At 38.8% G+C, this 24607-nt stretch overlaps 1 protein-coding gene across 2 annotated transcripts in view; it reads right to left on the reverse strand.

Annotated features, from left to right (window-relative positions):
• Positions 1 to 24607, reverse strand: part of COL5A2 (collagen type V alpha 2 chain) — a 116242-nt gene that overhangs the window by 50173 nt on the left and 41462 nt on the right. Inside the window, exons 2-6 of one of the 2 annotated variants that reach the window (XM_052792047.1) lie at positions 7775 to 7996; positions 6235 to 6248; positions 4898 to 4930; positions 4197 to 4229; positions 3486 to 3539 (exon numbers count right to left, since the gene is read on the reverse strand). In XM_052792047.1, the coding sequence (XP_052648007.1) occupies positions 3486 to 3539; positions 4197 to 4229; positions 4898 to 4930; positions 6235 to 6248; positions 7775 to 7996 (356 nt within the window). Of the gene's footprint in view, positions 1 to 3485; positions 3540 to 4196; positions 4230 to 4897; positions 4931 to 6234; positions 6249 to 7774; positions 8000 to 24607 lie in introns of both variants that reach the window. The other variant, XM_052792046.1, reaches the window with a different exon arrangement.

The following is a 24607-nucleotide window of genomic DNA, read 5'->3' on the forward strand; positions in this document are numbered from 1 at the left end:
GGCTTCCTATCATTCCATATTAGAGTATACTATTCCTGAAAAAATTAGGCTTTGCACAAAATCTAGAATATCATTAATTTACTTTTAAAACACATATAGCTTAGATTAGTGTACATACATACACATGCTTAGGAAACTCCAGTGTAAGGCTGGGGTTTTTTACAGCCTCCTAACATCATGAATGGTTTAGACAGCTCATACTATTGCTGAATTCTCAACACAGTTACACTGCCAAAACTGTAGAGTAACTCTGTTTGTGTTGATGTTATCTCTAGCTAGTACTTATAGGATAGGCTAGGAGACTATCCCATTGATCCCATTTTGATCACCCACTTTTGATTCCTAAACTGCATTCATCTTATCTTGTGTCACAACTAAAATTAAATATGCAAGCAGCTAATAAAACATTAGTGGAACAAAACCAATAGCAACAGGGCAAATAAAAATATACTTCAGTCATAAATGCAGACTTGAAAGTGTTTATCACTACTGCTTCCTTCATTAGAATAAAATGCTTGACAATGGCAAGGAAAAATTCTATACTGTATAATGAGCTCTTCTATTTTAAGAATCCTTAAACATAAAACTTTGGAAGCCTGGCTCAGTGAGTCATCTTTACAAACACAATTATAATCAGATTGCTTGTATTTCCATGAGATGAGGACTGTGTCTCCTTGCAGTCTGCGACACATTTGAGTGGAATTTATGTCTGAACTAGTATGGATCGCATGTTAAAGCTAAAGCATTCCCTTGGGAAAAGGCTACACTGAGATAGCATTGACAATAAGATTCCTGAAAACTCCCAGAGAATGAGCTAATTCTCTTAATTCTCGATCTGTCTTTATGGTCTGAAATTCCCATAAGCCTAGCAATCAGGAAAAAAACCTTTTCTTATCAGACATGCGCATACACACACACCCCTACTCGCAGAATGAATTGTGAATAGATGGTATTTGGAAACAAATGAGAGGATTTGTGCATGTTGGATGGAAGCAGAAGGTTCTAGCAGAAAACTTTAATATTTCTGTTATAAATAAAAGTACATACTGCCAAACCTAAAAGTGCATACTGTCCAAAGGAGGAAAAGAATGTTATCTTCTTTCCTTTGTTCTCAAAATAAAAATAAAACAAAGCTAAGCATTAGAGAAAAAAACACAGTTGCCTATAAAGAATTAAGCAAGCTTCTATATAATGACTGATTTTCAGCATCCAAACCAAGACACGTTAACAAAATCTGATATGAAAAAGGTCTTTTTTTCGTTTCTTTTAAGAAAAGGACCTACTTTTTAGCCACCAAAAATCAACCTGCTTCAAGAGCAACACTGCAAACCCCCACCCAAAACCCCCAAAAGTCCCCCAAAAGAATGTTTATATTTGTAGGTGGCAACTAACCAGCGGTATATAACCAATGTTTGGGCGTTTATTAATAAAATCTAGATTATACTTTTATTTATTTTATATTATTTATCTATTTATATGTATATTTTAAAAAAGGCCCTTTCATTTTCTTTCACGAGCTCAAGGTTAGAGGTTTAAAAAAAAAAGGGGGGGGGGGAATTCTCACATAGGCCACGAGGTGGCACCGTTTAAACACCCAATTTACTCATTCTGGCCCATTGCTGCTGCTTTTCAAAAAGCTATTACAGGTTTTGCCTGTAACGGAATAAAAGGAAATGTACATCACGCTACAACACTCTAAAACTACTATCCATTTTAACTGCTACTGCAATTACAATCGAATGTAAATCCATATTGAAACAAAACATATCAATGGTTCTGAGGATGCTCAAGCTTATTTTCTGTCTTCAAAAGATCATTTGTAAACACCTAAAATTGTATCATGCTCCAAAACTCCCCCTCCCTAGATGCATTTTGCAAATGCAAACATGTTATTCCCTAGCTGTTTCTCTCTCATTGTTACACTAACAAAGAATCTGAAGTAAAAAATATGCGAGCTCCTTCTGCTCACTAGTCAGTAGGACCCCATTTAAAGAAAAAAAAAAATCCAAAGAAACAAACAAAAGGCTTGGAAATGTGCTTAGTGGTTCTGTAATACCACCAGTCAGTAATGTATTTACCCAGACTAATTTTATAAAGGGTGTCTGTACAAGGTTACCTGCTCAATGAAGTATTTTAAACAAACTGCAATGTGCAGAGAGGTTTTCATAATGTAAACTACAGGTGTGAGCTAACATTTTTTTCCCACAAGTATAAATAACAAATCCTGCACTAGCAGTCACTCTGTAACTAAAGCAGTGTTCTTTGGTCTCAGACCTACACTCTAACATACACATCGCTCACCAGAACCTTTGACGTCACGTTTTCAAAGGAGCTGACTGCAGTGTAATAACCTGTGTCAATGGAACTCAGAACTATTTACAGCCTTTTGGTATTTTAGGTGCTTCTAGCCACCACTCTGTAGAGACATACAAAGGATGCATGGCACAGAATCAGAAATTATTTAGCATCTCATTGATAATTCTGCATATTAGGAAAGCACTTCAGACGTGTCTATAAACACAGTTGAGATTCCTCTGCACACCACAAGTTTTCACAATTACTCCCAGAATTCTTTTATGCATCTTGATCCTCATTCATCAGAGAAACATCTTCTGGTGATCTAGAGAGCAGCAGTGGCTTGGCATCCATCTCAAAGAGGCTACACACTTACTCCACTGCTTTAGAAGAAGTGTCATTACCATCTACGGACAACAAGCACTCACTGGAGGAACAGCACAAAGGAGTCAGTTTTAGGCCGATGCCTAAACTCAGTATTGGCTTGCTCTCTCCTGAGGGATAGAAAAATATCCACGTAGAAATTACAATGAAACAACTTTTTAAAATCTGCTTTTAGCAGCTTCTGCTCTTTGACCTAGCTTTTTCAACAGGAACGTGTCATCTTTGGCATTTTCAGCACTCCCTTTTGGCCTTTCTGTGGTTCTCCACATGCAGACACTGAAATTCCCTTATGAAGTCTTTATTTCCACTGAGCAATCTTGATTATATTATTCACCAGCATACCAACATATGTAGTCACATATTAACTCCTGCTAACATCCTGAGCTTTGCCTTTTCTGAAATACTCTGAGCCACACAGTTCACACTACTGATGCACAGTAGTAACCAGCAAAATGTCAGCAAGTTCCTAAACAGGCAAACATGATGTTCCAGTTTTGTTCATTTTTCTTCTGTTTTTTTTTTTAAATCCTGGAGAAAGCCATACTCTCAGACACTACTCTGGATAACTGTTGAAAAAGTATGGCTTTTAATGGAAATACTGCTAAATCTGTCAACTATCTCAAAGCATTCAGGTTTCAATCTACCCAGAGAATGCTGAGATATAACCGTTTTTCTGTTTGTTATCTGATTCTTGAAAAATATGAGGAATGTTCTGGTAACTCTAGAAGACATGGAGACAGTTTAAAGCCATCTAACCTTTTAAGGTTAGTGCAGTACCTAATTTCTGAGAATATTTAATAACTTACAGGTCTTCCCTTTGGTCCTCGTTCTCCTCGTGGTCCTTGTGAGCCTGGAGGTCCCTAAAAGAAAGATTGGAAATATTAAGTACCTTTTAAACTAGTTAACGATTAATAAAGCTCTGAAAATATGAAATGCGATGTTTATTTGAAAATTAATGTGGTTCTTTTTTTTTCATGATCGTAAAGGAAACAGCTACAATCACCGAGTAGTCAATATTTCTTCCCAATAGTACATTGCCTGAAGGGAGTAGAACCAGGATGCAGAGATCTACAAAATGGTTTCATCTCTCATGTGCTCCACAGGTTAATTTAGCAAAGGTTTTCTGAATGCTGGAGGCTTTTAATGCAGAGACATACAGGTTTGAGACACCCTTCCTGCTAGTCCAGAACTGCTCTCTGCTTATCCACAGCCAGGGAGCATACTGCATCTCCTTCTACTCCTGCTAGAAAAGCATTCCCCAGCATCAACCTCACACAAAGATCCTCAGACATACATGTGCTACAAGCACGCATCCATTCACTTAGGGCATGGGCAGACCTGACAGTAGTGAAAAAATCCCATAATCTTGTTGAGTCCTCAAATCCAGCAGCTTTGCAGACAATACCCACTACAGGCATGGAATAGTCCTCCTTCACCTCATCCTCACAATACAAAACAGAAATGGCAGAAAGTGTAAAATGCTATCATGGAGAAACAGAAGTCCAAAAAGCACTCACAGCTGGTCCCGGGCGGCCTCGTATTCCTGAAACCTAAAGAAGGCAATACAAATTAAAGTTACCACACAACATTATGGCTGTATTTGTCATGACTACTCTACAGAAAATTAGTTAATGAAAAGCAAACAGCAAGACAGAAAATTAAAGCACCAGGCAAGTTGCAAGGCTTTTTGGAGAAGAAAAAAAAAAAAAAAAAAAAAAGTTCACTGGTTATGTCTTTCCAGTTTGGAGTCTTTTTATAAGCAATATCAGCAAAATTTTGGAAGTGTCATTGTTATTCCAAAAAAGATGAAATAAATAAGTGAATTACAATGATTTAGTCTCAACTTATCGATTCTTTTAATTTGTTTGTCTTCATGCTAGGAAGGGATAATAAAGATAGAAAATGACAATCTATTTCACCAGTTTTCTCAAGTGTCTCTACACTTTCCAGATACTAACTTACCAGTATACCTCCACAAAATTCTAACTATAGAAATAAAGGCTATGACAGATTTAACTCAATAAGATTTTTTTCACAAAAATGCAATTGACAGGAATTTCTCATGTAACATATGTGAAACAGTGTAATTAATTCCATTCCTTTCATTCCTAGGCTGTACATTGTTGTTGTATTTCCTTAATTACTGCAATTCTGCTTTAAAGCACTAAAATGTACACTTCTAGGGTGTGCTGATAAATGAAGAAAAAAATGGACTTACAGGTGGCACTATTCCAGGTTCTCCTTTTTGTCCCTGTAGGAAAAAGATACAAAAACATGAGATGGGGAAAAAAAATAGTGAAAGTACAATTAACAGTTTCACCAATACCATCCCTGTGGTTGTGACAAATGCTAAGACTTTTCTAAGGATACAACTGAGACTAAATTAAATTCCCTGTGATAGCTAATCCATACTATTTTTAATGACTATGGACACTGATTAAACAAAGGCTATAAATTAACAGACTTTCCCTAACTGCATAATGTACTGGCTGAAAGAAGAGTCAAGCTAAAAAAAAATACCATGATATTTAAGTACTAGAAAATATGTTGTAGTTCTGTTATTGGATGATTTGCTTCATATGAAATGCAGAGCCCAGAGCAGCATTCAGATTCCATTTCTTCAAGGTATCAAATTAAAATTCATATCATTAAATCTATGGACAAAAAAACCCTGCATGTCCATCTGCAGCATAGGGACAGAACACCAGCTGGTATCGCATAGCTTCAGAGTGAAGAGGACAGCATTTGCCAATTGACTTTTCTCTGAGCTGAATGTGTTGACAATGATTACATGTTACATAAAATAACTGGGTTTAGATTTATTGGTGGTAACCGGTTTATTAAGGGAAAAAAGAGGACTTTTTAAAGATAAAAAATTTCCTCCTTGTTTATCAAGTAATAAGAAGCTGGTTACAGTCCATTTATTTCCATGAACTACCTCTGCATAGAGCTACCGGCTTTTAGAGAGTGTATATACTTAATCACCTAAAAATTATTCCAGTTATTTCTTGTAGCTGACTACTATCTTAGAAGCTCATTTATCAGAATGTATTTTAATTTCTTTTGTAAAAATAGACCTTCTCTTTGTTTAATTGCATACCATGAGCGATGCTGCCCACAGAACCGTGGCTCTGTGCAAGAACGCATCGTCCCAGTGCTACCTACTGCACACTGGGCAGCTAAGTCTCAGCAAAAAACAAGCTGCAAGTTTTAATAGTTTGGCTTCTAATGACCTAGTGGTCCCTTCCCTCATTTTGTTGCACTGCTAGAGATGAAACAACTAAACTACTCAAACTGGAATTCCTTTGATGTAGACAGCAGGGATTTTCAGCCAGGGGATTCTCTATATTAAGACCAGGATTTTTGCCTGCATCCTAGCATTTTTTCCATATGGACTGCAATCTCCCTAGCCACTGAGGAAGACCAAGAGGAAAGAATTAAGTGTTTTTAACAGAGCTTATATTTATTTTCTGTGAAGCGCTCCAAGGAAATGCAAGTGATTCTTTTAACAGTTGTAATACATTAAAAAAAAAAAAAAAAAAAAGGCAATCTTACCTTTCTTCCTCTACCTATTAAAAAGGACAAAAGAAGAAAAGAGGAAATTAATGTTTTACTCTGAGAGACAGAACACGGTAAGATTTGAGTGAAGGTGTTTCGGCTAGAGCCATCCCTGATCCTGGATGCACAGAAGATGGTGTATTGCCTACAAGGAGCTGGGGAAGTTCCCAGGGACACACATATGGCCTTGTTCAGGTGTAAGGAATTGGAACGGTTTGCAATGATGTCCCCTGATTCTCAGCCATCATTGCATAGAAAAAGAAAAAGCACTTTAGGAAAGCAGAATATCTTGTGGGGAACTGTCAGAAGCTGGCCTAGTGATTGACAGTGAAGTTAAAGGAAGCTTTATTACTGACTTCAATACAAGCAATGTTAATGGATCCACAACAAATTACATGGTATTTTTCAAAAGACAGAGCTGACTGAGGGATTTTTGACCTTTTCTTGTTTGAAAAACACCTACAATATCACATGCTTGCATTCAGAGTCGTATAGCTACACTCATATCCACAAAAATCCTCCAGAGGAACATTTTATTAATACCTTGAATAACAGTAAGGAACTCTGGAATGTATCTATACCACTTTTATATTTGCTGGGTGTACCTTGTTGGCGTTGGCCTAATGCCTCCGAAAACACAGCAGGATGCACCATCTATTTATTAATGCTTGCCACATCTTGCTCCATTGCTTGATTACACAAGTATCTACTACATGGTCTTTATCACTACCTTGTTCTATATTAAGCTAATCGACATCAATTATATCTCATGAAGAAATTTCTTTAATTATTATATATAGAATGTAGTTCAAATAATTCAATACACAGTTATTAATGAGCATTAATTGCAAGTTAAGAGATTTTCTTTTACGAAAATTGCAGGGGGATTGCTTCATCCAAGTCTCTCCAGGAAGAAGAAATGGACTGGAAAAGACATAATCTTTAAGATATATAACAGAAAGTATGCAAACAGGGACTTAATAATGCTTCATGCTAATTTATATTCCTATGTCTCACAAAAGGATCACACGTCCATGTTTCCACTTTGGGGAAATACTTTATACTGTTTACATTTTACTGTTTACATATAATGTTTACTTTTATTCATCCATTGGAGGGGACTTGAATTGAGCATTTTATTAAAGCATGCACTTATTTTATTATATATATTATATAAATATACATTTATCTTAATATGTTTATTATATATATTTATCTTAATATATTCATCTTTCCGTTCCAGATGAACCACAAAAAGAAGCTAGAATTCAACCTCCTTGAAATATCAAGATGGAATTCAGATCAACCTTTTAGTCATAAAGCCATTTGGGCTTATATCAGATTCATAGTTAGAAGAAAACTGTTTCCAGAGCCAGCTCAGGTGCAACCCAAGATGGAAGATAACTGGCAGGTATCTACTATTTTCAGGTTTAAACTTTCACCATGGAAATACTATTAGAAATTTCAATATCATGAGGTTCCTAGTTCTTTGGACTGTCTCTCCTTTCAAAAAAAGCAAACTGAAAAGCAATCTTACCAATGGTGGTGTCAAAATCGCGTGTTGTATGGGGACACACAGGACAGCACTCTCCGGGGGGCACCTGCGGGTTCTCACACTCCAGCACATCTTGACACTGGATTTCATCGCAAAGAATAGCTCCATTGTCACAGACACAAATTTGGCACGGTGAGGGCTTCCAAATATCCCTGTTCAGGTACATCTGGCCATTTTGAGTGCAGGCTATTTCTTCAACATCTTCTCCTGGGATAGGAGAGAGAATATACAACACATTTTCCAACCGTGAAATCAAAGGAGGAGTAGGTCTGGACAAGGGAAGAGCACATCTAGAGATGAGAAGCAGCATCACGTACACAAAGAAAACATTCCACCAGTGTAGCTGATGTTGATATTAAGGACTACTAAATATCAGTCATCTTAAATGTCTGTCTTATTTTACCACCTTATTTCTTGATCAGAAAGAAGTAAAATAGAGTCATCACGGAGTGCACAAACTCGCCACAGTATCAAATGAACATTGCCTCACGAGTCTCTGGATGTCATTCTGCTCAGCGGGGTACTAACTCTGCATTGAGGAACTCCTGCCACATGCCTGCTCTTTGTAACTCTTGTGCACAGTGTGTTAGAGACGTCCGACTGGGGAGAAGAACCTGCGAGACTTCTGTACGAAATGGCATACGCTACCTGCTCCCTGCTGCAGGTACCTTACACAGCCAGACTTATGACAGTTTTGAACAGACATGGCAGTGGTTGTTGAAAAGAAAAAAAAAATCATTTACTGGGGTCTTGGTGTAAGGTAATACAAACATAGAGAATCAAATTTTCCAAACAGGACAGTCAGTCACTGTCCAGCGGCAATAGCAGTCTCCATTGCAAGGGTACTTGCAGCAGTGTCTCCAGCTGAGTGAAGAGAGGCTCCTCAAACTACTTCTTTTGCTCAGTGTTCATAATCCAGCTGGTCATGGATCTACGTTATTACCCCAGCACACTCATAAATTATTGCTATAGATATATATTAACTATATACAAAATACCTCTTAAATATTTTAACTATATATGAAAGACTATCCTGTGTGGCCATTTATATAGGAACAGCATTGACTGCCTATATGCATGTATCCTATCTATCTACATATTCACATAATTGTATGGAGGTCATTCTATTTTATTGAAGTTGCATGTCATTTTTACCCTAATCCACTCCATGTACAGGTGGTTTACTTTCTTTCTTATCTTAATACTATTCTTTTTCTTTCTTTTCCTTGAATTCCAATTTAGAATTAATTTCTTACTCATTATTTAGAAATCCATTCAGTATAGTTTTTGCTCTCTCCTCTCCAACAAATCTACCATCACCAAGGCAGAACAACTTCTCTGGGTCGAATTTATAACTTAGAAATTTCAAAAATTTCCTCATTTGACTGATGGCAGCATTTAAGGGGGCATAACCATCTGTTTAGGCACTGTTCTATCCATACTTAAGTCTATGCCTTTGTTTTCTTCCTATTCTGTAGGCAAATACTCCAAATATCTGGATTTTTTTTTTAACCATGAGGTGAGTATATCTCAGTATGTCCTCCTAAACATAAAATATGTCTGATAAAGAATTCAAAAATCAAGTAAAGAGGAAACTTTTCTTTGGGTATCCAACCCAAAGAACACCCTAGCAGCAAAAAAAAAAAAAAGATTTTTTTCACTTTGGCCCAATGAATATTTCATCCTTTAAAGGAACACAAGCACCTGCAAAAGCAATGACTGTCCCCAGACTGTCCCTAGACAATGGGTCACAAACCTGCAAACCAAGAACCCCAGTGCCAAGACGCCCTCTGAGTCACACACAGCAAAGCTGTCACACACAATCCAAGGTGATTCTCCTGACTCCGAGATGCTGTGGAGAAGATTAATCTTACCTGGGTGGAGCTCCATCTGAACACAGAAACCTTCCTATCAAAAAATGTCTTTGAAACTGGACAATCCAGTTAAAATCATTATCTGAAAATTCCCAAACAGCCCTAATTTCTAACTGATACAAGACTGGGAATAAGGGCAATTTTATGTACCTATGTACCTATGTGTGTATATATATATAGGACACATCCCACTAGTCAAAGATCACAACCATTATTTTTTTAAAAAATCTGTTATTTGTGTAAAAATTAACAGCTCTAAGCACAAGGACAGCTTCACTGTTCTATGCATTTCTGTCCTAATTTAAACCAGATGTAAACAAAAAATCATGAAGTAATAAATACAAACAGATTTGGAATTTCATCTTCATGCCTCAACTCAAGTCCAGTTACTCCATCAATGTCAAAGCTCGGAGAAATGGAGCAGATGTGTCATTAACTGTTGCCTGCCATCGCTAACTTCTGCAGCTTTCTAACAGAAACTGAAATCCAAATTTATACCAGGTCAGCTCCTCTCTTCAATCAGTTTATCACGCCAACTGACAAAATGACTCGAAGGGGTGCTGCAGAAGCTCAGGAGGAAATGTTTTCAGTGTGAAGTAAAGACATCAACCAAGTGTGCTGTGCAGTCCATTTATGACACTGTGAGAATCATTTTCCAAACTGCAGATCGTATTTTGGAAACCACTCTTCTCGCTTCTCCCTTGTGTGCATGACATAACGTGCTGTCTGACATATTTAGCCTTTTCCACCCAGATGTCTGGCATATGGTCTATGTCTTCGTTAATGTATCACCCGCAGAACTTGTTGTGCTGTTCAGAAGAGCAGCAGTTTGCATAAATGAAATTTCTAAGTTACTGAGCCCAAAGTCAGCATTCTGTCATAACTTCAAATAAACCACATAGCAACTGCTTTGGCAAATCAGAGCTGAGCCAGATGGTGACTAGCTTCTGCCTGGGTCATGCTCAGCGGCTGAGAAAGAGGCGGAGGAAGACAGGGGGGAAAAGCACATACCAGCTTCTGGAGTGTACTAAGAAGTCTGTTTTCCTATCAGATTGCAGATATGCTGATAATATTAAAAACAAACAAACAAACAAACAAAAAACACCACCAACACAAAAACCCACCCTACAATACTGCCAGAAAACATATTTTTAATTTTAAATAATCTGATTACGTTTGGAGCTTCTAGTTTTCCTTTCTGCTGCGACTGAATTGCACTGAAAGAGTAACCTGAAAAGAGCAGCTATTTCAAAGCCAACTCATCTCACAAGCACATTTTGACATTTTACTCTCAGGCCTGAACTGGAGGCATGTTATCCATCTACACCCAGACCGGGAAAGGCAGCAGAGGAAATTGTTCTACCGTTTCCTCCCTGCTTTAGAAATCTGCAAGTTTTTTGAATTACAGAGACCAAGTCACAAACTCTTTATGTTGCATGTTCTTTCTGCCTCTGCAGTTGTAACACAAGGTGCTGAATGGCTTGAGAAGCAGCTTTGGAAATTCTTAATGTGGCAAAAGGTTCTGCTAGCCCATCAACCGATTCCTTTCTCACCAACAAAAAGTATTGGACCTGAGTAGAGAATCTACAGGGTTGCGAATCCATTGAAGTCAGTGAAAATGAGTTTCAAAGCAGTCTGCAAATATAAAAGGCAGGTAGAAGAAATACCCTATGATATATTTAAGGACTCATACATTCACGAGTTTGCACAAAGGACCTTCGTGAAAGAGGATTATCAATGAAAAGCACAGTGAGTACAATGCAATTATTTTTCTGCTACATATTGATCTGTTGGAGTATCAGTTTTACTTTAAAGAACGATTTGATCCGAAGTCAGTCAGTTATTGCTAATATACTAAATCATCATACTTGGACACTACGCATTAACAGTTTGGAAGTAAAAATCACATCATGCACTGACATACCCAGGCCCAGTTTTGTGACAACACTGAACTTGTACGAATTACTGGGAGGGGAAACCCCATCCCAGCCACTAGATGGCTGTCAAAGCCCATCCGTCATCACGAGCAAGTGTCAAAGAAGTTCACGGACAGTAAAGGCGTGCAAGGCACACCCTGCTTTGGGCATTTTATGCTGAGCTTGTTTTCCTTTACAATTTCTCTCAAGGTTAATTCCACTCCTCAACAAGCCAACAACAGGACAAGTGTTTTAAAGGATAGCATATGAAACCATTTCAATCTTGCATCACCAGATACACATCATTTTGAAAGCAACACCTGGAAATTCACTGCTGCTTGGTTTGATGTTTAAAGTTACTCCTCATTATTGTACTCATTGCTTTCATCGACTTCTGGTTCGCACCTTGCATGTGAACAAGGAAAGTAAGGCCTGGGCATGGAACCAGGTAGAACAAAAAGAAAGAAAGGAGGAAGGAAAATGACACCATAAAAAGAGAAAAGGGGGGGCGGAACACAGCGTCTTAAGCAAAATATTTTAAAAGAAAAGCGTAAGAAGTGGCAGAAAAGACTACTCTGCACGTACAAACAGGGAGACTTGCTGAAGCTGCCATCCTAAGGTCTCATTTTTCCTTGCAGAAACTTCCCCAAAGCCCTGAACTACACTCTCCTGTTCCCCATCTCCGCTTATAGACAACCTAATAAAGAAGCAGTCAAACACCATTACCTCAGCTGAGAAGATAGCAGGTATACAATAGAACGCAATACATTCCTCAGTGCCCTACTTGGGAAAAAAATGGCCCGAGTTAAACTTTCAGATATATAGGTTTTCTGCAGACATTAACAACTTTGGTTCATAGATTAAATAGTAAGGGAAAGAAAAGGATTTGACAGCGAAGCAGCTCCATTTCGTTGCATTTTTACTAGTCCTACCAGTGCAATAATTAAAGGAGCCTAAAGGCTGATAGACCTACAGCAGTAGAGAACATAGTCCAACAAAGGCAGAAAAGATGATGAACGGTATTGAAAGCAGAGTCTGCCAGTTTTATGCTTTCTTCTGCCAAGAGAGACTTCTTGATGCATACTGTAACCAAACTCCAATGCTTTTACATTGCTTAAAATAAAAAGACTGGAACAGAAGAGGTTTGTCTATTTAATGAAAAAGGGTTGGAAACAAAACAGCTTGTGCTGGTAGCTTCTCATCCTCTCTTTGTCATTCAGATGCTAGTTTGTAAAAAGCGTAAGGAAATATAAGATTACATAGATACAGTGTTTTTTAAGTTTAATAAAATTTCTAGAATATGAAAAGCTGAGTTTCAAGTTGTGAATTACAAAATTTAATCCTGCTGACTCACAAAGCAGAGGTGCAGAAGTAAATCAAAGTGAAAGATAATACGTGCTAACAACCATTTTGCAGATGTACTGTTGTTCATGTGTACAGACTGCCAAGAGAGGGATTGGCGTTAATAATCTTTGATTGTCAGCCTGCTGCAACAGTAATGTAGGGCTTGATCCACTTCCCATTAAATCAGTGGAAAAAAACCCTCTCATTTACTCCAATAAGAATCAGACGACCTGTTTTTTTTATCTTTTGATAACTTTTTTGGGGGTGGTAACAAATAAAGTATTATCCAAATTAGTGTGCCATACAAATTATAATGTAAACACCAATTATTTTGAAAATCAGATACTTTTCAGGAGTGCTGACAAATACAAAACCTATTTTGCACTTGTTGTACAGAAGCAGTTCTTGTTAATAATGATTAATACACACAGTTTACATAAGAACTTTACGCTTACATACGTGAGGATGAACCTGAAATCCCTTACCAATAAAAGACTGAACTGATTCACAATTCACTTAATATGAAATATTTGATTGTCAAAATGAAATCAAATTTACATTCAGACATTTCCATTCAGGATACATCATACATCTCAGTGAACTTTAGATAACAGCTACAGTACTCAATGCACTTAAATCCAAATAACTTGGCATTCTTTTGGAAACACTGACCACTAACAAGGTCTATAACACAGTGTTAATTCACTAAGGGTTACAGAAGATGAACGTCCTCTCTGTGGCTTCAAATTTAGTTTAAGTCTCCCCGCATAGCCAAGAGAATAAGCAACGAATGACACTCACAGATTCATCAAGAGTATTATGCAGAGGATTTATTCATTACAGGGCTGTCTAAAGTAACAACTAGCACAGCCATTCATTGGTATAAAATAAGATGACTTTTTCAAAGTCTGTGGCTCTGCATTGTTTTATGCCAGCTGACAGTCCAGATGAACATTTCATTTTGCATTTCCCTTGTGGTTTCCTAAGGAAATTAGGCTTATGTGATCCTACTGGTGGCACTATGACACCTGTGTCCCCAAGCCCATTTGATTCCAGTGGCTGACTTCAGCCAAGTTTGACAGAGACCAGGTCACTATGATAATTGTGCTCTTGCAAATTTTGTGAACACAGTCAGTCAGGAAGAGAAGGGAGTTCCAAGTTAGTGCCCCACCAAGGCTCCTTTGCAAACAAGTGGGTAACAACAAATCCCTTTCATTATACCTTTGGGAATGCACACAGGCACACAGTTTAAAACACAAACCTGTAGGAAACCAGGTTTCATCAGAACTGTTTCTTAGGAAAAGAGGTGGGGTTTTTTAATCTATCCTGCAGAGTTCCTGCTTAAAAAAATCCTAGAGGATAATTTGCAAAGTTGACAATAAATGTTTTTAAAAGCATTCCACAGGTTAAAAGACATTGAATGGTCTTAATTCTAAATGAGTTTTCAAAGTGATTGAGGGGGTCAACCCTCTAGACAAGGAGCTGCAACCCTTTGTGCCTTGTTTCAGAAGTAGAAAAGTCCCAGGGTGTTCTCCTAAATGGTGTAGATAATTTTAAAATATGTATTTTAGGACTGGAAAATTACAGACTCAACTTTTTTCCCTGCAGAGTCTACAAATAACATTAAGTATGAATAAATACTGCTAAGTATCAAGGTGCAAGTCAACTCCCAAGCAGAGACTTAATTGCTATAGCAGTTAACCAAAGCCTTACTAAAGACATACACTTTGCGGCTGGCCAGTCGCTTCTGGCTGGCACTAAGGGGAGGGAGTTCACCCTCTGAGTTTCATCAACCAAGAAAATCCAACCTCAAAACTCTAAACAACAGTCCAGAGGCAGAAAGCAACAGCAAAACAATGTACCCTGACTCGGGAGAAAAGGTAATCTCCCAGGTAAAGGGCTCTCTGAGTGTGATCTGGCAACTGGGTTTTGTCTCTTCCAGAAAATTGTGCCAAAATAAATAATTCTGTTTACCACTCAGCACTGTGATTCCAGATTTGGCTGAATAGGGAAAACTGAAGAGGAAAAACTGCAGTTCGGATATCGTTAGACTCCTCTGAATGAATTTTAAATTAACATCTGAAGTATACAACTGCTTCTCCCCTGTTTCCTTAACTGGATGAAAACAATACTACCCTACATTTGGTTTGGTAGTCCGTATTTCCCCAGCTCACAGGTTCATGTATTTATGTCTCCATCAGTGCTAACAGGAGTTTTGCTTGCCTTTTTATGGATAAAGTTAATTTCCAACACAGAAAAATCAAGAACAATGTTTTTCTTACAAGATTCAACACATGCTGGATACAAAGGCAGAATATACTGGGATACCTTCCAGTAAAAATGATTTCTCTTGCTGGTCCCACAGCACTATCCAATGTTTATTATACTGTTCAATTCCCTAAGACTATCTGATGATGCTGTATCTGCATATTAACCTCACTGTTCCTGAGCTACTGAACAAGACTGAACCCTTCTAAACACCCCATCTTATGCTACGGACAGGGCAGGGAACTGTGCAGCAGCAACACTTTGCTGAAAGGTTGGTCAGGCTGGTCCTTTTCTGTGGTTACTCCACAGTGTTGGATCTGCATACTTTGAAAGCACTTCGTTAAACTAACTCACTAGTTACCCCATGAATAAGGTTAGGTGTAAACATGTTTTTACTTTGTTTTTCTATTTTTACTTTGGTTTACAAGTAGGGTGGCTGGACACATTGTTTGGTGCCTGCAGGAGAATAGGGTGAAAGAGGAAGTTTGAAGAGCTTGATCTGCCAGCAGTGCTTATACAAATACTCTCAGATGACAGCAATCAAGCCTCAAGCATACAGTGGCAAATAAAATTACTTCCAAACGTCTAAGGCTGTGCAAAGATTGTAATGGGGAGGCATTCAGGACATGCCTGAGAAAACACTGTTGCAGATTTTAGCAGTTGGAGCAAAGCAGTCAAAAGCTGAAGTCAGTAGCAGGGTGCTTGGTCTCTGCTGGAGCCCACACAGCCACAAATGCCCTGCTTGGACTTTGTCATGCAAGGTAGTTACAGTGAGATCAGTTCAGCTATAGCCACCTGTACCACCGTTTTCTTCCTCAGGGCAGAAAAAAGCTAAAAGGAGTGCTGACCATAGCCAATTATTATGTTTTATTACTTCAAAAGAGGCTTGAGGCAACAGAGATCGTCTGTTCTTCTAAGCAAAGTGTTGGAGCACATTCTTGACTCCGAGATGACATTTTCAAGCGGAATCACTTTCATTTGCATGAAGACAGTCTGGTCCCACAGAAACAACAGATTCTTTTGATGGGGAGCTGACAAAGAGAACGTGCAGCAAGAGCGTTTCAGTCAGTGGAGGCAGAACAGGGCCAGGGCTCAGCACTGCTGAATGCTCACAAGTTTGGCAATATGGGCATTGTCTTTAAAATTAAAACAGAATTAAAACTGCAATTAGCACATTTCCTAAAATGTAAGAGGCTTCATTCTGGAAGCAAACATGCCCCGACGGCGGGAATTCTGCCCAACCTGCTGCTACTGCAAATTTAAATGAATCTTATCAGGACATAAGGAACTGTGTCTGATGTATTTAAAACAAAGTATAAAATAGCAAGATTACAATGAAAATGTAATATTCTTCTAGTGCCTACTTTGGCTCACTGTTCTGGAATCCACGAATGTTTGATTTTGGTCTTTCCAAAATCCAGTCTTGGACTGCTGTGCATCAGTAAAAAATAATGCATTTTGGCTGTGAAGAAAATTCTCTCAGCTGCTTCCTGTGCCAATACCAGCGAGACATGGTTTCCACTCACAGTACATTTGGATTCCTGTAGTAAATCTATCAGCAATTCACAAGAAGCCATCTTGGTTGTCCAGCCAGCCAGAAACCAATTGCCCAACCAATAAGCCATGCAGGGTAAGGCTGCACTGTGTCAGCCAGGTTCTGAAATAACCATTTCTTGATGGTCCCAGCACTAATCCTTGAAGAATGTCACCATTACTCTTCACTGGGTAAAAAACTGGCTGGATGGACGAGCCCAGAGGGTTGTGGTGAATGGAGTTAAATCCAGCTGGCGGCCGGTTACAAGTGGTGTTCCCCAGGGCTCAGTTTTGGGGCCAGTTCTCTTTAATATCTTTATCAATGATCTGGACGAGGGGATCAAGTGCACCCTCAGTAAGTTTGCAGATGACACCAAGGTTGGGAGGGAGGGTTGATCTGCTCAAGGGTAGAAAGGGTCTACAGAGAGATCTGGACAGGCTGGATCGATGGGCTGAGGCCAATTGTATGAGGTTCAACAAGGCCAAGTGCCGGGTCCTGCACTTCAGTCACGGCAACCCCATGCAGCGCTACAGGCTTGGGGAAGAGTGGCTGGAAAGCTGCCCAGCAGAGAAAGACCTGGGGGTGCTGGTTGACAGCCGGCTGGATATGAGCCAGAGGTGCGCCCAGGTGGCCAAGAAGGCCGACGGCATCCTGGCCTGCATCAGAAATAGTGTGGCCAGCAGGAGCAGGGAGGTGATTGCTCCCCTGTACTCGGCACTGGTGAGGCTGCACCTCGAGTGCTGTGTTCAGTTTTGGGCCCCTCACTGCAGGAAAGACATTGAGTTGCTGGAGCGTGTCCAGAGAAGGGCAACCAAGTTGGTGAGGGGCCTGGAGCACAAGTCTTATGAGGAGTGGCTGAGGGAACTGGGTTTGTTTAGTCTGGAGAAAAGGAGGCTGAGGGGAGACCTTATAGCTCTCTGCGACTACCTGAAGGCGGGTTGTAGTGAGGTGGGTGTTGGTCTCTTCTGTCAAGTGGCTGGAGATAGGACGAGAGGAAATGGCCTCAAGTTGCGGCAAGGGAGATTTAGGTTAGGTATTAGGAAAAATTTCTTTACTGAAAGGGTTGTCAGGCATTGGAACAGGCTGCCCAGGGAAGTGGTTGAGTCACCACATCCCTGGAGGTATTCAAAAAGCGCGTCGACAAGGCCCTTCAGGACATGGTTTAGCGGGCATGGTTGACGGTTGGACTCGATGATCTCAAAGGTCTTTTCCAACCTAAATGATTCTATCATTATCTAGCCACCAGCTGGACTTTGAACTGCCAAGCATTACTCTTTGAACTTGATAGCCCCACCAGGTTTTCATTCACCTTGTTGTCCACCCATTCAGTCCCATACTGAATACGGGACAGAATACTTCCCCAATTTGCCTATGGATGCTATGGAAGATGGCATCAAAAGCCTTGCTAAACTAAAGGGAAACAGCATCCACTGCTCTTCTTTTGTGCACTGAGCCAATTATCTCGTTGTAGAAGGCCATCGGTTTAAACAATTCAATGGCAAAGGGAAAATTCATTAAATAGATAACCCCTAACTGCAGTCTGATCTGATCTTCTCTGCACCCGTCTATCCAAACTCTTACAAGTTCCACTGTTCTAATTTCACATATGCTGTAATACTCAAAGTCTGACTGATAAAATAGCCATGCACTGCAAAAGAACTGGTTTGCCTTCCTCGTTTTGTAGGATTTAGTTCCTTTGAAGTCAGACAAAACGCGTATGGATGTCTTTTCTTATTACATCTAAGAGAAACACACTTGCTGCTGCCCAAACATCCTCATTCTTTGAAGCTATACACATCAAAGTTCAACAGAAACCTATCATTACACATTGCCTTTTCCGCAAAGCTTTTCTACATTGCGGTTTGCAAAGTGGACTCATGTAATCCCCTAAATGCATCCTTGCTGGCTAATATGACCCTCTTTTTCAACTAAAGATTTGTAATTAGTACGAAAATTCAATTCCATAATTAAAAATCCTTGCATTCCAACAGGCTCAGCGTTTTAAACTGAAGCGAAAACTACCCAGTGTTTGGGTGGAGTAGGAAGGTATTGCTGGAAAGCTATACTCATAATATGGTGTTTGTACAGCAAAGCTATTCATTTGCTGAAACTCTGGGCCTCTGAGAAATTAAAGAAGAGTGGTAAGCAAGAAAGTCTGCAAAAATCCCAGGAAGAAAGCCTCTGTTTCTTTTCTCCTACCATTACCTTTACCACACTTCAGACAACTCAGTCAGCAACTTCTGGTTTCAAGATGACATGGAACAGGCTTTGGCAGCCCTCAGGGCATCCTAGCTGCTTTCTGCACAGCATCAGGGATGAAAGTTATAAAGGAGCATCCTAGTTTTAAGTGTAATCTAAAGTCAATCACACACATGTGCATGAGGAACAGACAGTGATTTAGGTGTGTCTCATGCCCAAGAGAAAGTTTAACTTCTACGCAAGTTAAACTTATTACTTACAGATATAGGAGCAATAAGCAGTCTCCTTCTTTCAGTGTGTAAAAGTAACAACGTCAGTAAGAACAAGTGAGCAGAGTTCAGCTCATTTCAATAAAGGTTAGGGATGAGACAATCCTTGAGACTGAATATAAAAGCAAGACAATTAGCAGTGGTCAGGGATTTTTCTACAATTTTGTTGTTGTTGTTGTTGGAAAGTGTTGAATTACTAAAATACCAAGGAAGGTGTTTTTATTAGATACATCCACTTGAAAACTTTTCTTTTCATTTTCAGGATGTTTGAAATTACCTATTGCATTCAAGAAAACATTGGGGTTTGCTAGAGAGAACTTTACCAAAAAAGCCTTGTAAAAAAACATCCAAGTCAAGCTGAGAAAAATGCTTTCATTGACCTGACCCGATTCTATCTTTTTCATCATTACCAAGTCATAAGACCTCTTCAAGGTTGCCTCAATCCATCCAGACTGGCTAGGGAAAACCCAGATATTTATAAGCAGCTTCCTCTCTAGCACAGGCTGGTGGTTGTATACTGCAACTTCCATGATGTCTTCAAGTAGACTCTCACATTTGCAGACCAACATACTTCCCTTAATTCCTACTAGAAGAAGAGTAGAGCTAGGTCAGGGAAGAATATCCTTACTCCATTTTCAGAGCATTGCATAACTTCATTGAATTTAAGAAGGAAGTTTAAACAAAACCCAGTTTCTTATTTTGCCTTTATGCAACAGTGGGAAATGGTAACCTTGTTAATGTTAATAAGGTGTTAATGTTAATAAGGTGTTGTAAGAAAAATCCAGTGTGAAAGAAGAATTAGAGGTATCTTTGCCCATCTGGACACTCTGCTGCTGCATTCCGAATTTGAATAAAGTTAAATATTTTTATTTCAATTTCATTTTTAACTTGGCTTTGGTATTGTCCCACTTCTTGGTCCATACATATTAAAAATGAGCATAAAAAAAGACATTGAATACAAAAAAAAGTCAGCAAAGAAGAAATTCTATCCACCCTGTCATTTAGATGCATAACGTTGATAAATGTTATTTAAAAAGATACATACCATCCATTACTTTGCTCTCCTGCAGGATTATGGTTTCTGGGACAGAGGAAATGAAAGGCTTTCCTGCAGGCTCTCCTGCTCTTATTTGTTGGATATCCTTCCATACTTCAGGGATGAAGCATTATGAACTTTTGTCAGGCAAATAGTCCATACTAAAAAGGTTTTGAATTAATTAAAATTCAAGTAGGGATGCGTAGTTTAAAACAAACCAGCCGTCATCACCTCCAGCTACTCTTTGCTTTGAACTCAATCTACTTTCTATTTCCCTTAGTTCCTCCTTTCAAAACTACTTTATCATTTTTTCAGATCTTTTTAATTTTATCCTACTATTATTTCTTTGATATGAGCCTTTAAAAGCCCAAGAAAGCAGCATCCAGGTTAAAAGAACATTTTTTTTCCAAAGCAAAGCTCTACAAATACTAACATCTTTTTGCAGCAGCTAACTCTCACAGCAGAGTTAGGAGATGCTATCAGGTGCATGTAAATGCATAAAATACAGAAACGCTGTTTATTTTCCCTTTTGTAAAAGAATGGAAATCTGTGTGGGGTTGAGAGAAGCATCCATGCTTAATGGATGCAACTTAAGATCTTAGACTCCAGATAACTTTTAGGAAACAATTCAGGGTATGTGGGCACTCTAGTGTGACTATGCGCCATTGCTGGTGTAAATACTCAGTCTTTCATTGCACTCAGAAATCTGTATAAACATAGGGAACCCTGACTTACAGTTGGGCTCTTACATGACCAAACCTGGTTTGGTCTTTGAAGCGGAAATCACCAACTGGAAGCCAGGAATCCTGCACATCACCTTCAACTCAGGTGAACTAGGACATGTATTTTCACTCTTAAACTATCTCCAAAATTACACGGTAGTAGTACATACCAGCTGGAAAAAAAAAAAAGGACTGCCTTTTTTTTTTTTTTATTACTTAGTCTTCAGTGCTATTAATGATAAGCCTTTGGGGACAGAGCCACTGGCATCAATCAAAAGACACCCATTAATGTCAGTGAGCCTTAATCCCATGCAAAACATTATTGTGTTACATTTAGAGGTACTGTAATTTCATGATGCATCGCATCATTTCAGCTCCTTATAAACGCGTTTCAGTATAGTTTTTTTCTCTCTAATGCAGTAGATCATTAGAAGTTATTATTTGTGGTACATGAAATGCATCACCAATCACATCTTTCACACAGTACTTAAGACTGCAATACAAGCAAGAAATAAGAACAGCCCAATTACTTCTTTCAACCTTACAGTTTAGGACTTTTCATAAAATACTTAAAGGTCCTCTTTAGAGCCCTGTGGGTTCTACTTGAACAGGGAATTATCACAGGTTTTTCATTTAAACAATATTCTGTGATTGAAGAAGCAGCTTGGCATACAAACATGATACAAGTCCATTCACCAGCTCTCTCTGATATTTTTCAAGTGACTCCCTGGAGAAGCTCAAAGAATGTTTTTCTTGGTTCAGATAAACTCCAGCTTACCACAAGCTCACCTGAGCTTTTCAAGGTCTTACTTTTCCTCAGAGAGCACCTTCCTTTCCTATCTTCTTATGTTCCTATGTAATTTCATTTTCTGAACCACAAAACCCTTCCACTTCATCTTCTTCCTCCAAACCCAAAATTCCTCCTCTGAAACTGTTGTCTTTCCCTACAAAAAACCCCCATATCTTTACTTCACCACCTTACATATCTTTGAGTGTTACATCAATAAGATACCTTAACATTATAATTTCCCATTCAAGAACTGCTCAATAAAATTTTGTATGCATCAGTAACTCCATAAGAATCCACAATACCTCATCCTAGTACAAAAAAAAAAAAAAATCATTACCACTCAACAATTTCAGAACCGACAACCATTTGCCTTTTTTTTTTTTTACCATCAGTTTAGAAATAGGAATCCAGTTCAGCAAAGTACTAAGTATGTTGGAACATGCTCTTGGTAACAACAGTAAAGTCCAATGCTCGGTATGATCAAGAGGACAGGAGTGAGATCATTATTTTGGTTCTTCAAAGCGTGCAAGATACTTATGTTCAAGTCCTTTAAGAGGTGGCTTTATTGCCCAAGTCACTACTTCCATTTCTGGGTTAAGACTGGAACATCTATGTGCAAATTAACGTATTTTGTTCTACCCGCCTACTGAAATTCAGTTAATCACACAGATAATTACAATTATCAAGAGCATCGCCAGAGGTACTCATATTTCTTACACTTGAAGAAAAAGGCTGGAAATAGTGTTGCATTCTCAGCTGTTTCAAAGAGTCGCAGCTCTGAAAAAATCAGTAGCTGCCAGTAAACTGTAACTTCTCCAGTTTATGCCAGCTAAAGGTTTTGACTTTCAGTCCCTTGATCAGCATCTGGTTTTTACATAGATAGCTACCATTCTGTTCTAAGAAAGTTCCCAGAGGATTAGAAATAGCTGGCATCTATCAACAAAGTACACCAGAGGTTTGTGATAATTTCCAGAACAGTGTCCTATTGTTAAATTTCTTCACACTAGTGAAGAAATCTAATATTACCAGTGTCCTTCCTCACTAACTCCTTCTCCACCAGTGCTCTGTGCTAATGTAGCTACTCCCAACAATCTTTCATGCAAATAAGGTCGAATATGTCATGACTATATTATTTTTAAAATATCATTAATCCTGCCAGATTAGTAGGCTCATACCTAGAACCAAATTCTTTAATGTCTTTTTAATGTGATATAATTTTCTAAAATAAAATGCACTACAGGAAATAAGGAGTGATTACTTCAGATGTTAAAGATGCACACTAGTGCTTTTCTAAGACGGAGAGAGCACCCTCAGAGATGAGTGTCCAACAGTGGACCTACGATGCATGAGCCACAGGACTGAGCTGCACATACACAGAGGCAAGATATGAACAACAAACCAGACTCTATATCGTACATGCAGTGAGACCAAGCTCTGTATCTCATGCCAGGCAGAACTGTCGTGCATGTGTGCTGCGCCCAGACCTTCCAAATACTTTACGAACAGCCAGCACCCAAAAGCAGCTTCCTAACTGGCTTCAAACATAATGTAACTTCTGCCTTAAAGAAAACAGTGCTCTAAAAGTGAACTGCTAACACACCAATGCACATGTCCTTGGTAGAGTGCTCTGCTGCCTGGCTCTGTTCAAAAATTCACGTGAGAGTTCAGACTTTCAGTAATGTTGCAAAGTATACCAGATGCATGTAATAAAACAAATCTATTTTATACTCCTAGACCACCCACAAGACCTTTTTCATACCTTCAGCAGGCCTTCAGTACTGAATTGGCAACACAGTATGAAATAATTCTTCTCTGCTTTTATTCACTAGGGCCTTATTGAAAGTTTAAAGCAAAACCCTCCAAGGCTTATGGTCTCCTAACATCTGCCTGTTGTCATCAATCTGGCTATTATACATGCAAAAGACAACAGACAGAACTGCACTAAATGAGCAAAAGAGAAAAGCAGGCAAATTTTCACAGACTAAATATACAGAACCTCACCTTTAGTTTGTATGAATGGGTACAGGTGCACTGAAGTTAATGCATCAACATGAACACTGACAGAATCTCCCACCATTTACAATAGCTCTTCAGCAGAGTCATCTGCTGCACCAGTTTTTAAACAAGTGGATGAGTAGCAATTTTAAGAGCCGCAGAATGAGATGCATGTCTAAGTGTGGTCACCCTGATGAACTACCAAAACTGATGAACTGGGAGAATATAAAAACAAATATAGCTTTTTGCCTCTGGCAATGAAATATTCATAAATTGATATATTAACTGCATGGTATCAAAAGGGAAAACTATCTTTCATAGAGCTCGTTCTTATGTCAGTAACTGCACTCCTGTATGTTACAGACATTGAAGAAGAGTGCCAAATATTTTCGTAGTGAGAAGTTTGACAAGAAAAGATAATAACCACCTTACTGGAAACAGATGGTTTACACTGCTGTGCTATAGATAAAGTTGCGTCAGCATTGCCACTAAAGGCCTCCCTGTTTTCCAGTGGTTTTCAAGATCGCAGGCAACATTTCTAAATCAACTAACAAGATACAATACCAGGAGTAACCTGGAAAAATTGGGGGAAAAGTCATTCTTGAGCTAACAGTGGAAAAGAGAGAAGGGAGATGTTTGTGGGGGCAGACTGACAGAAAAAGTGATAATATCCCAGCAGTTCACTGATTCCTACCAGAAACAAGTCACTATGCAAGGTTGTATCTCAATCTGCTTTTGTGGATGTTTATGGCACAACTGCAGTGACTTCACTGATGCAGAATCATAAAGCACATTATCCGTGTCATATGTGTGCAAATATTGTGTCATATATGTACAAACAATATGTATTTTTATGAACAGTTGTAAA

This window comes from Harpia harpyja, chromosome 7 (genome assembly GCF_026419915.1).
Source record: "Harpia harpyja isolate bHarHar1 chromosome 7, bHarHar1 primary haplotype, whole genome shotgun sequence".
Lineage (NCBI taxonomy): Eukaryota > Metazoa > Chordata > Aves > Accipitriformes > Accipitridae > Harpia > Harpia harpyja.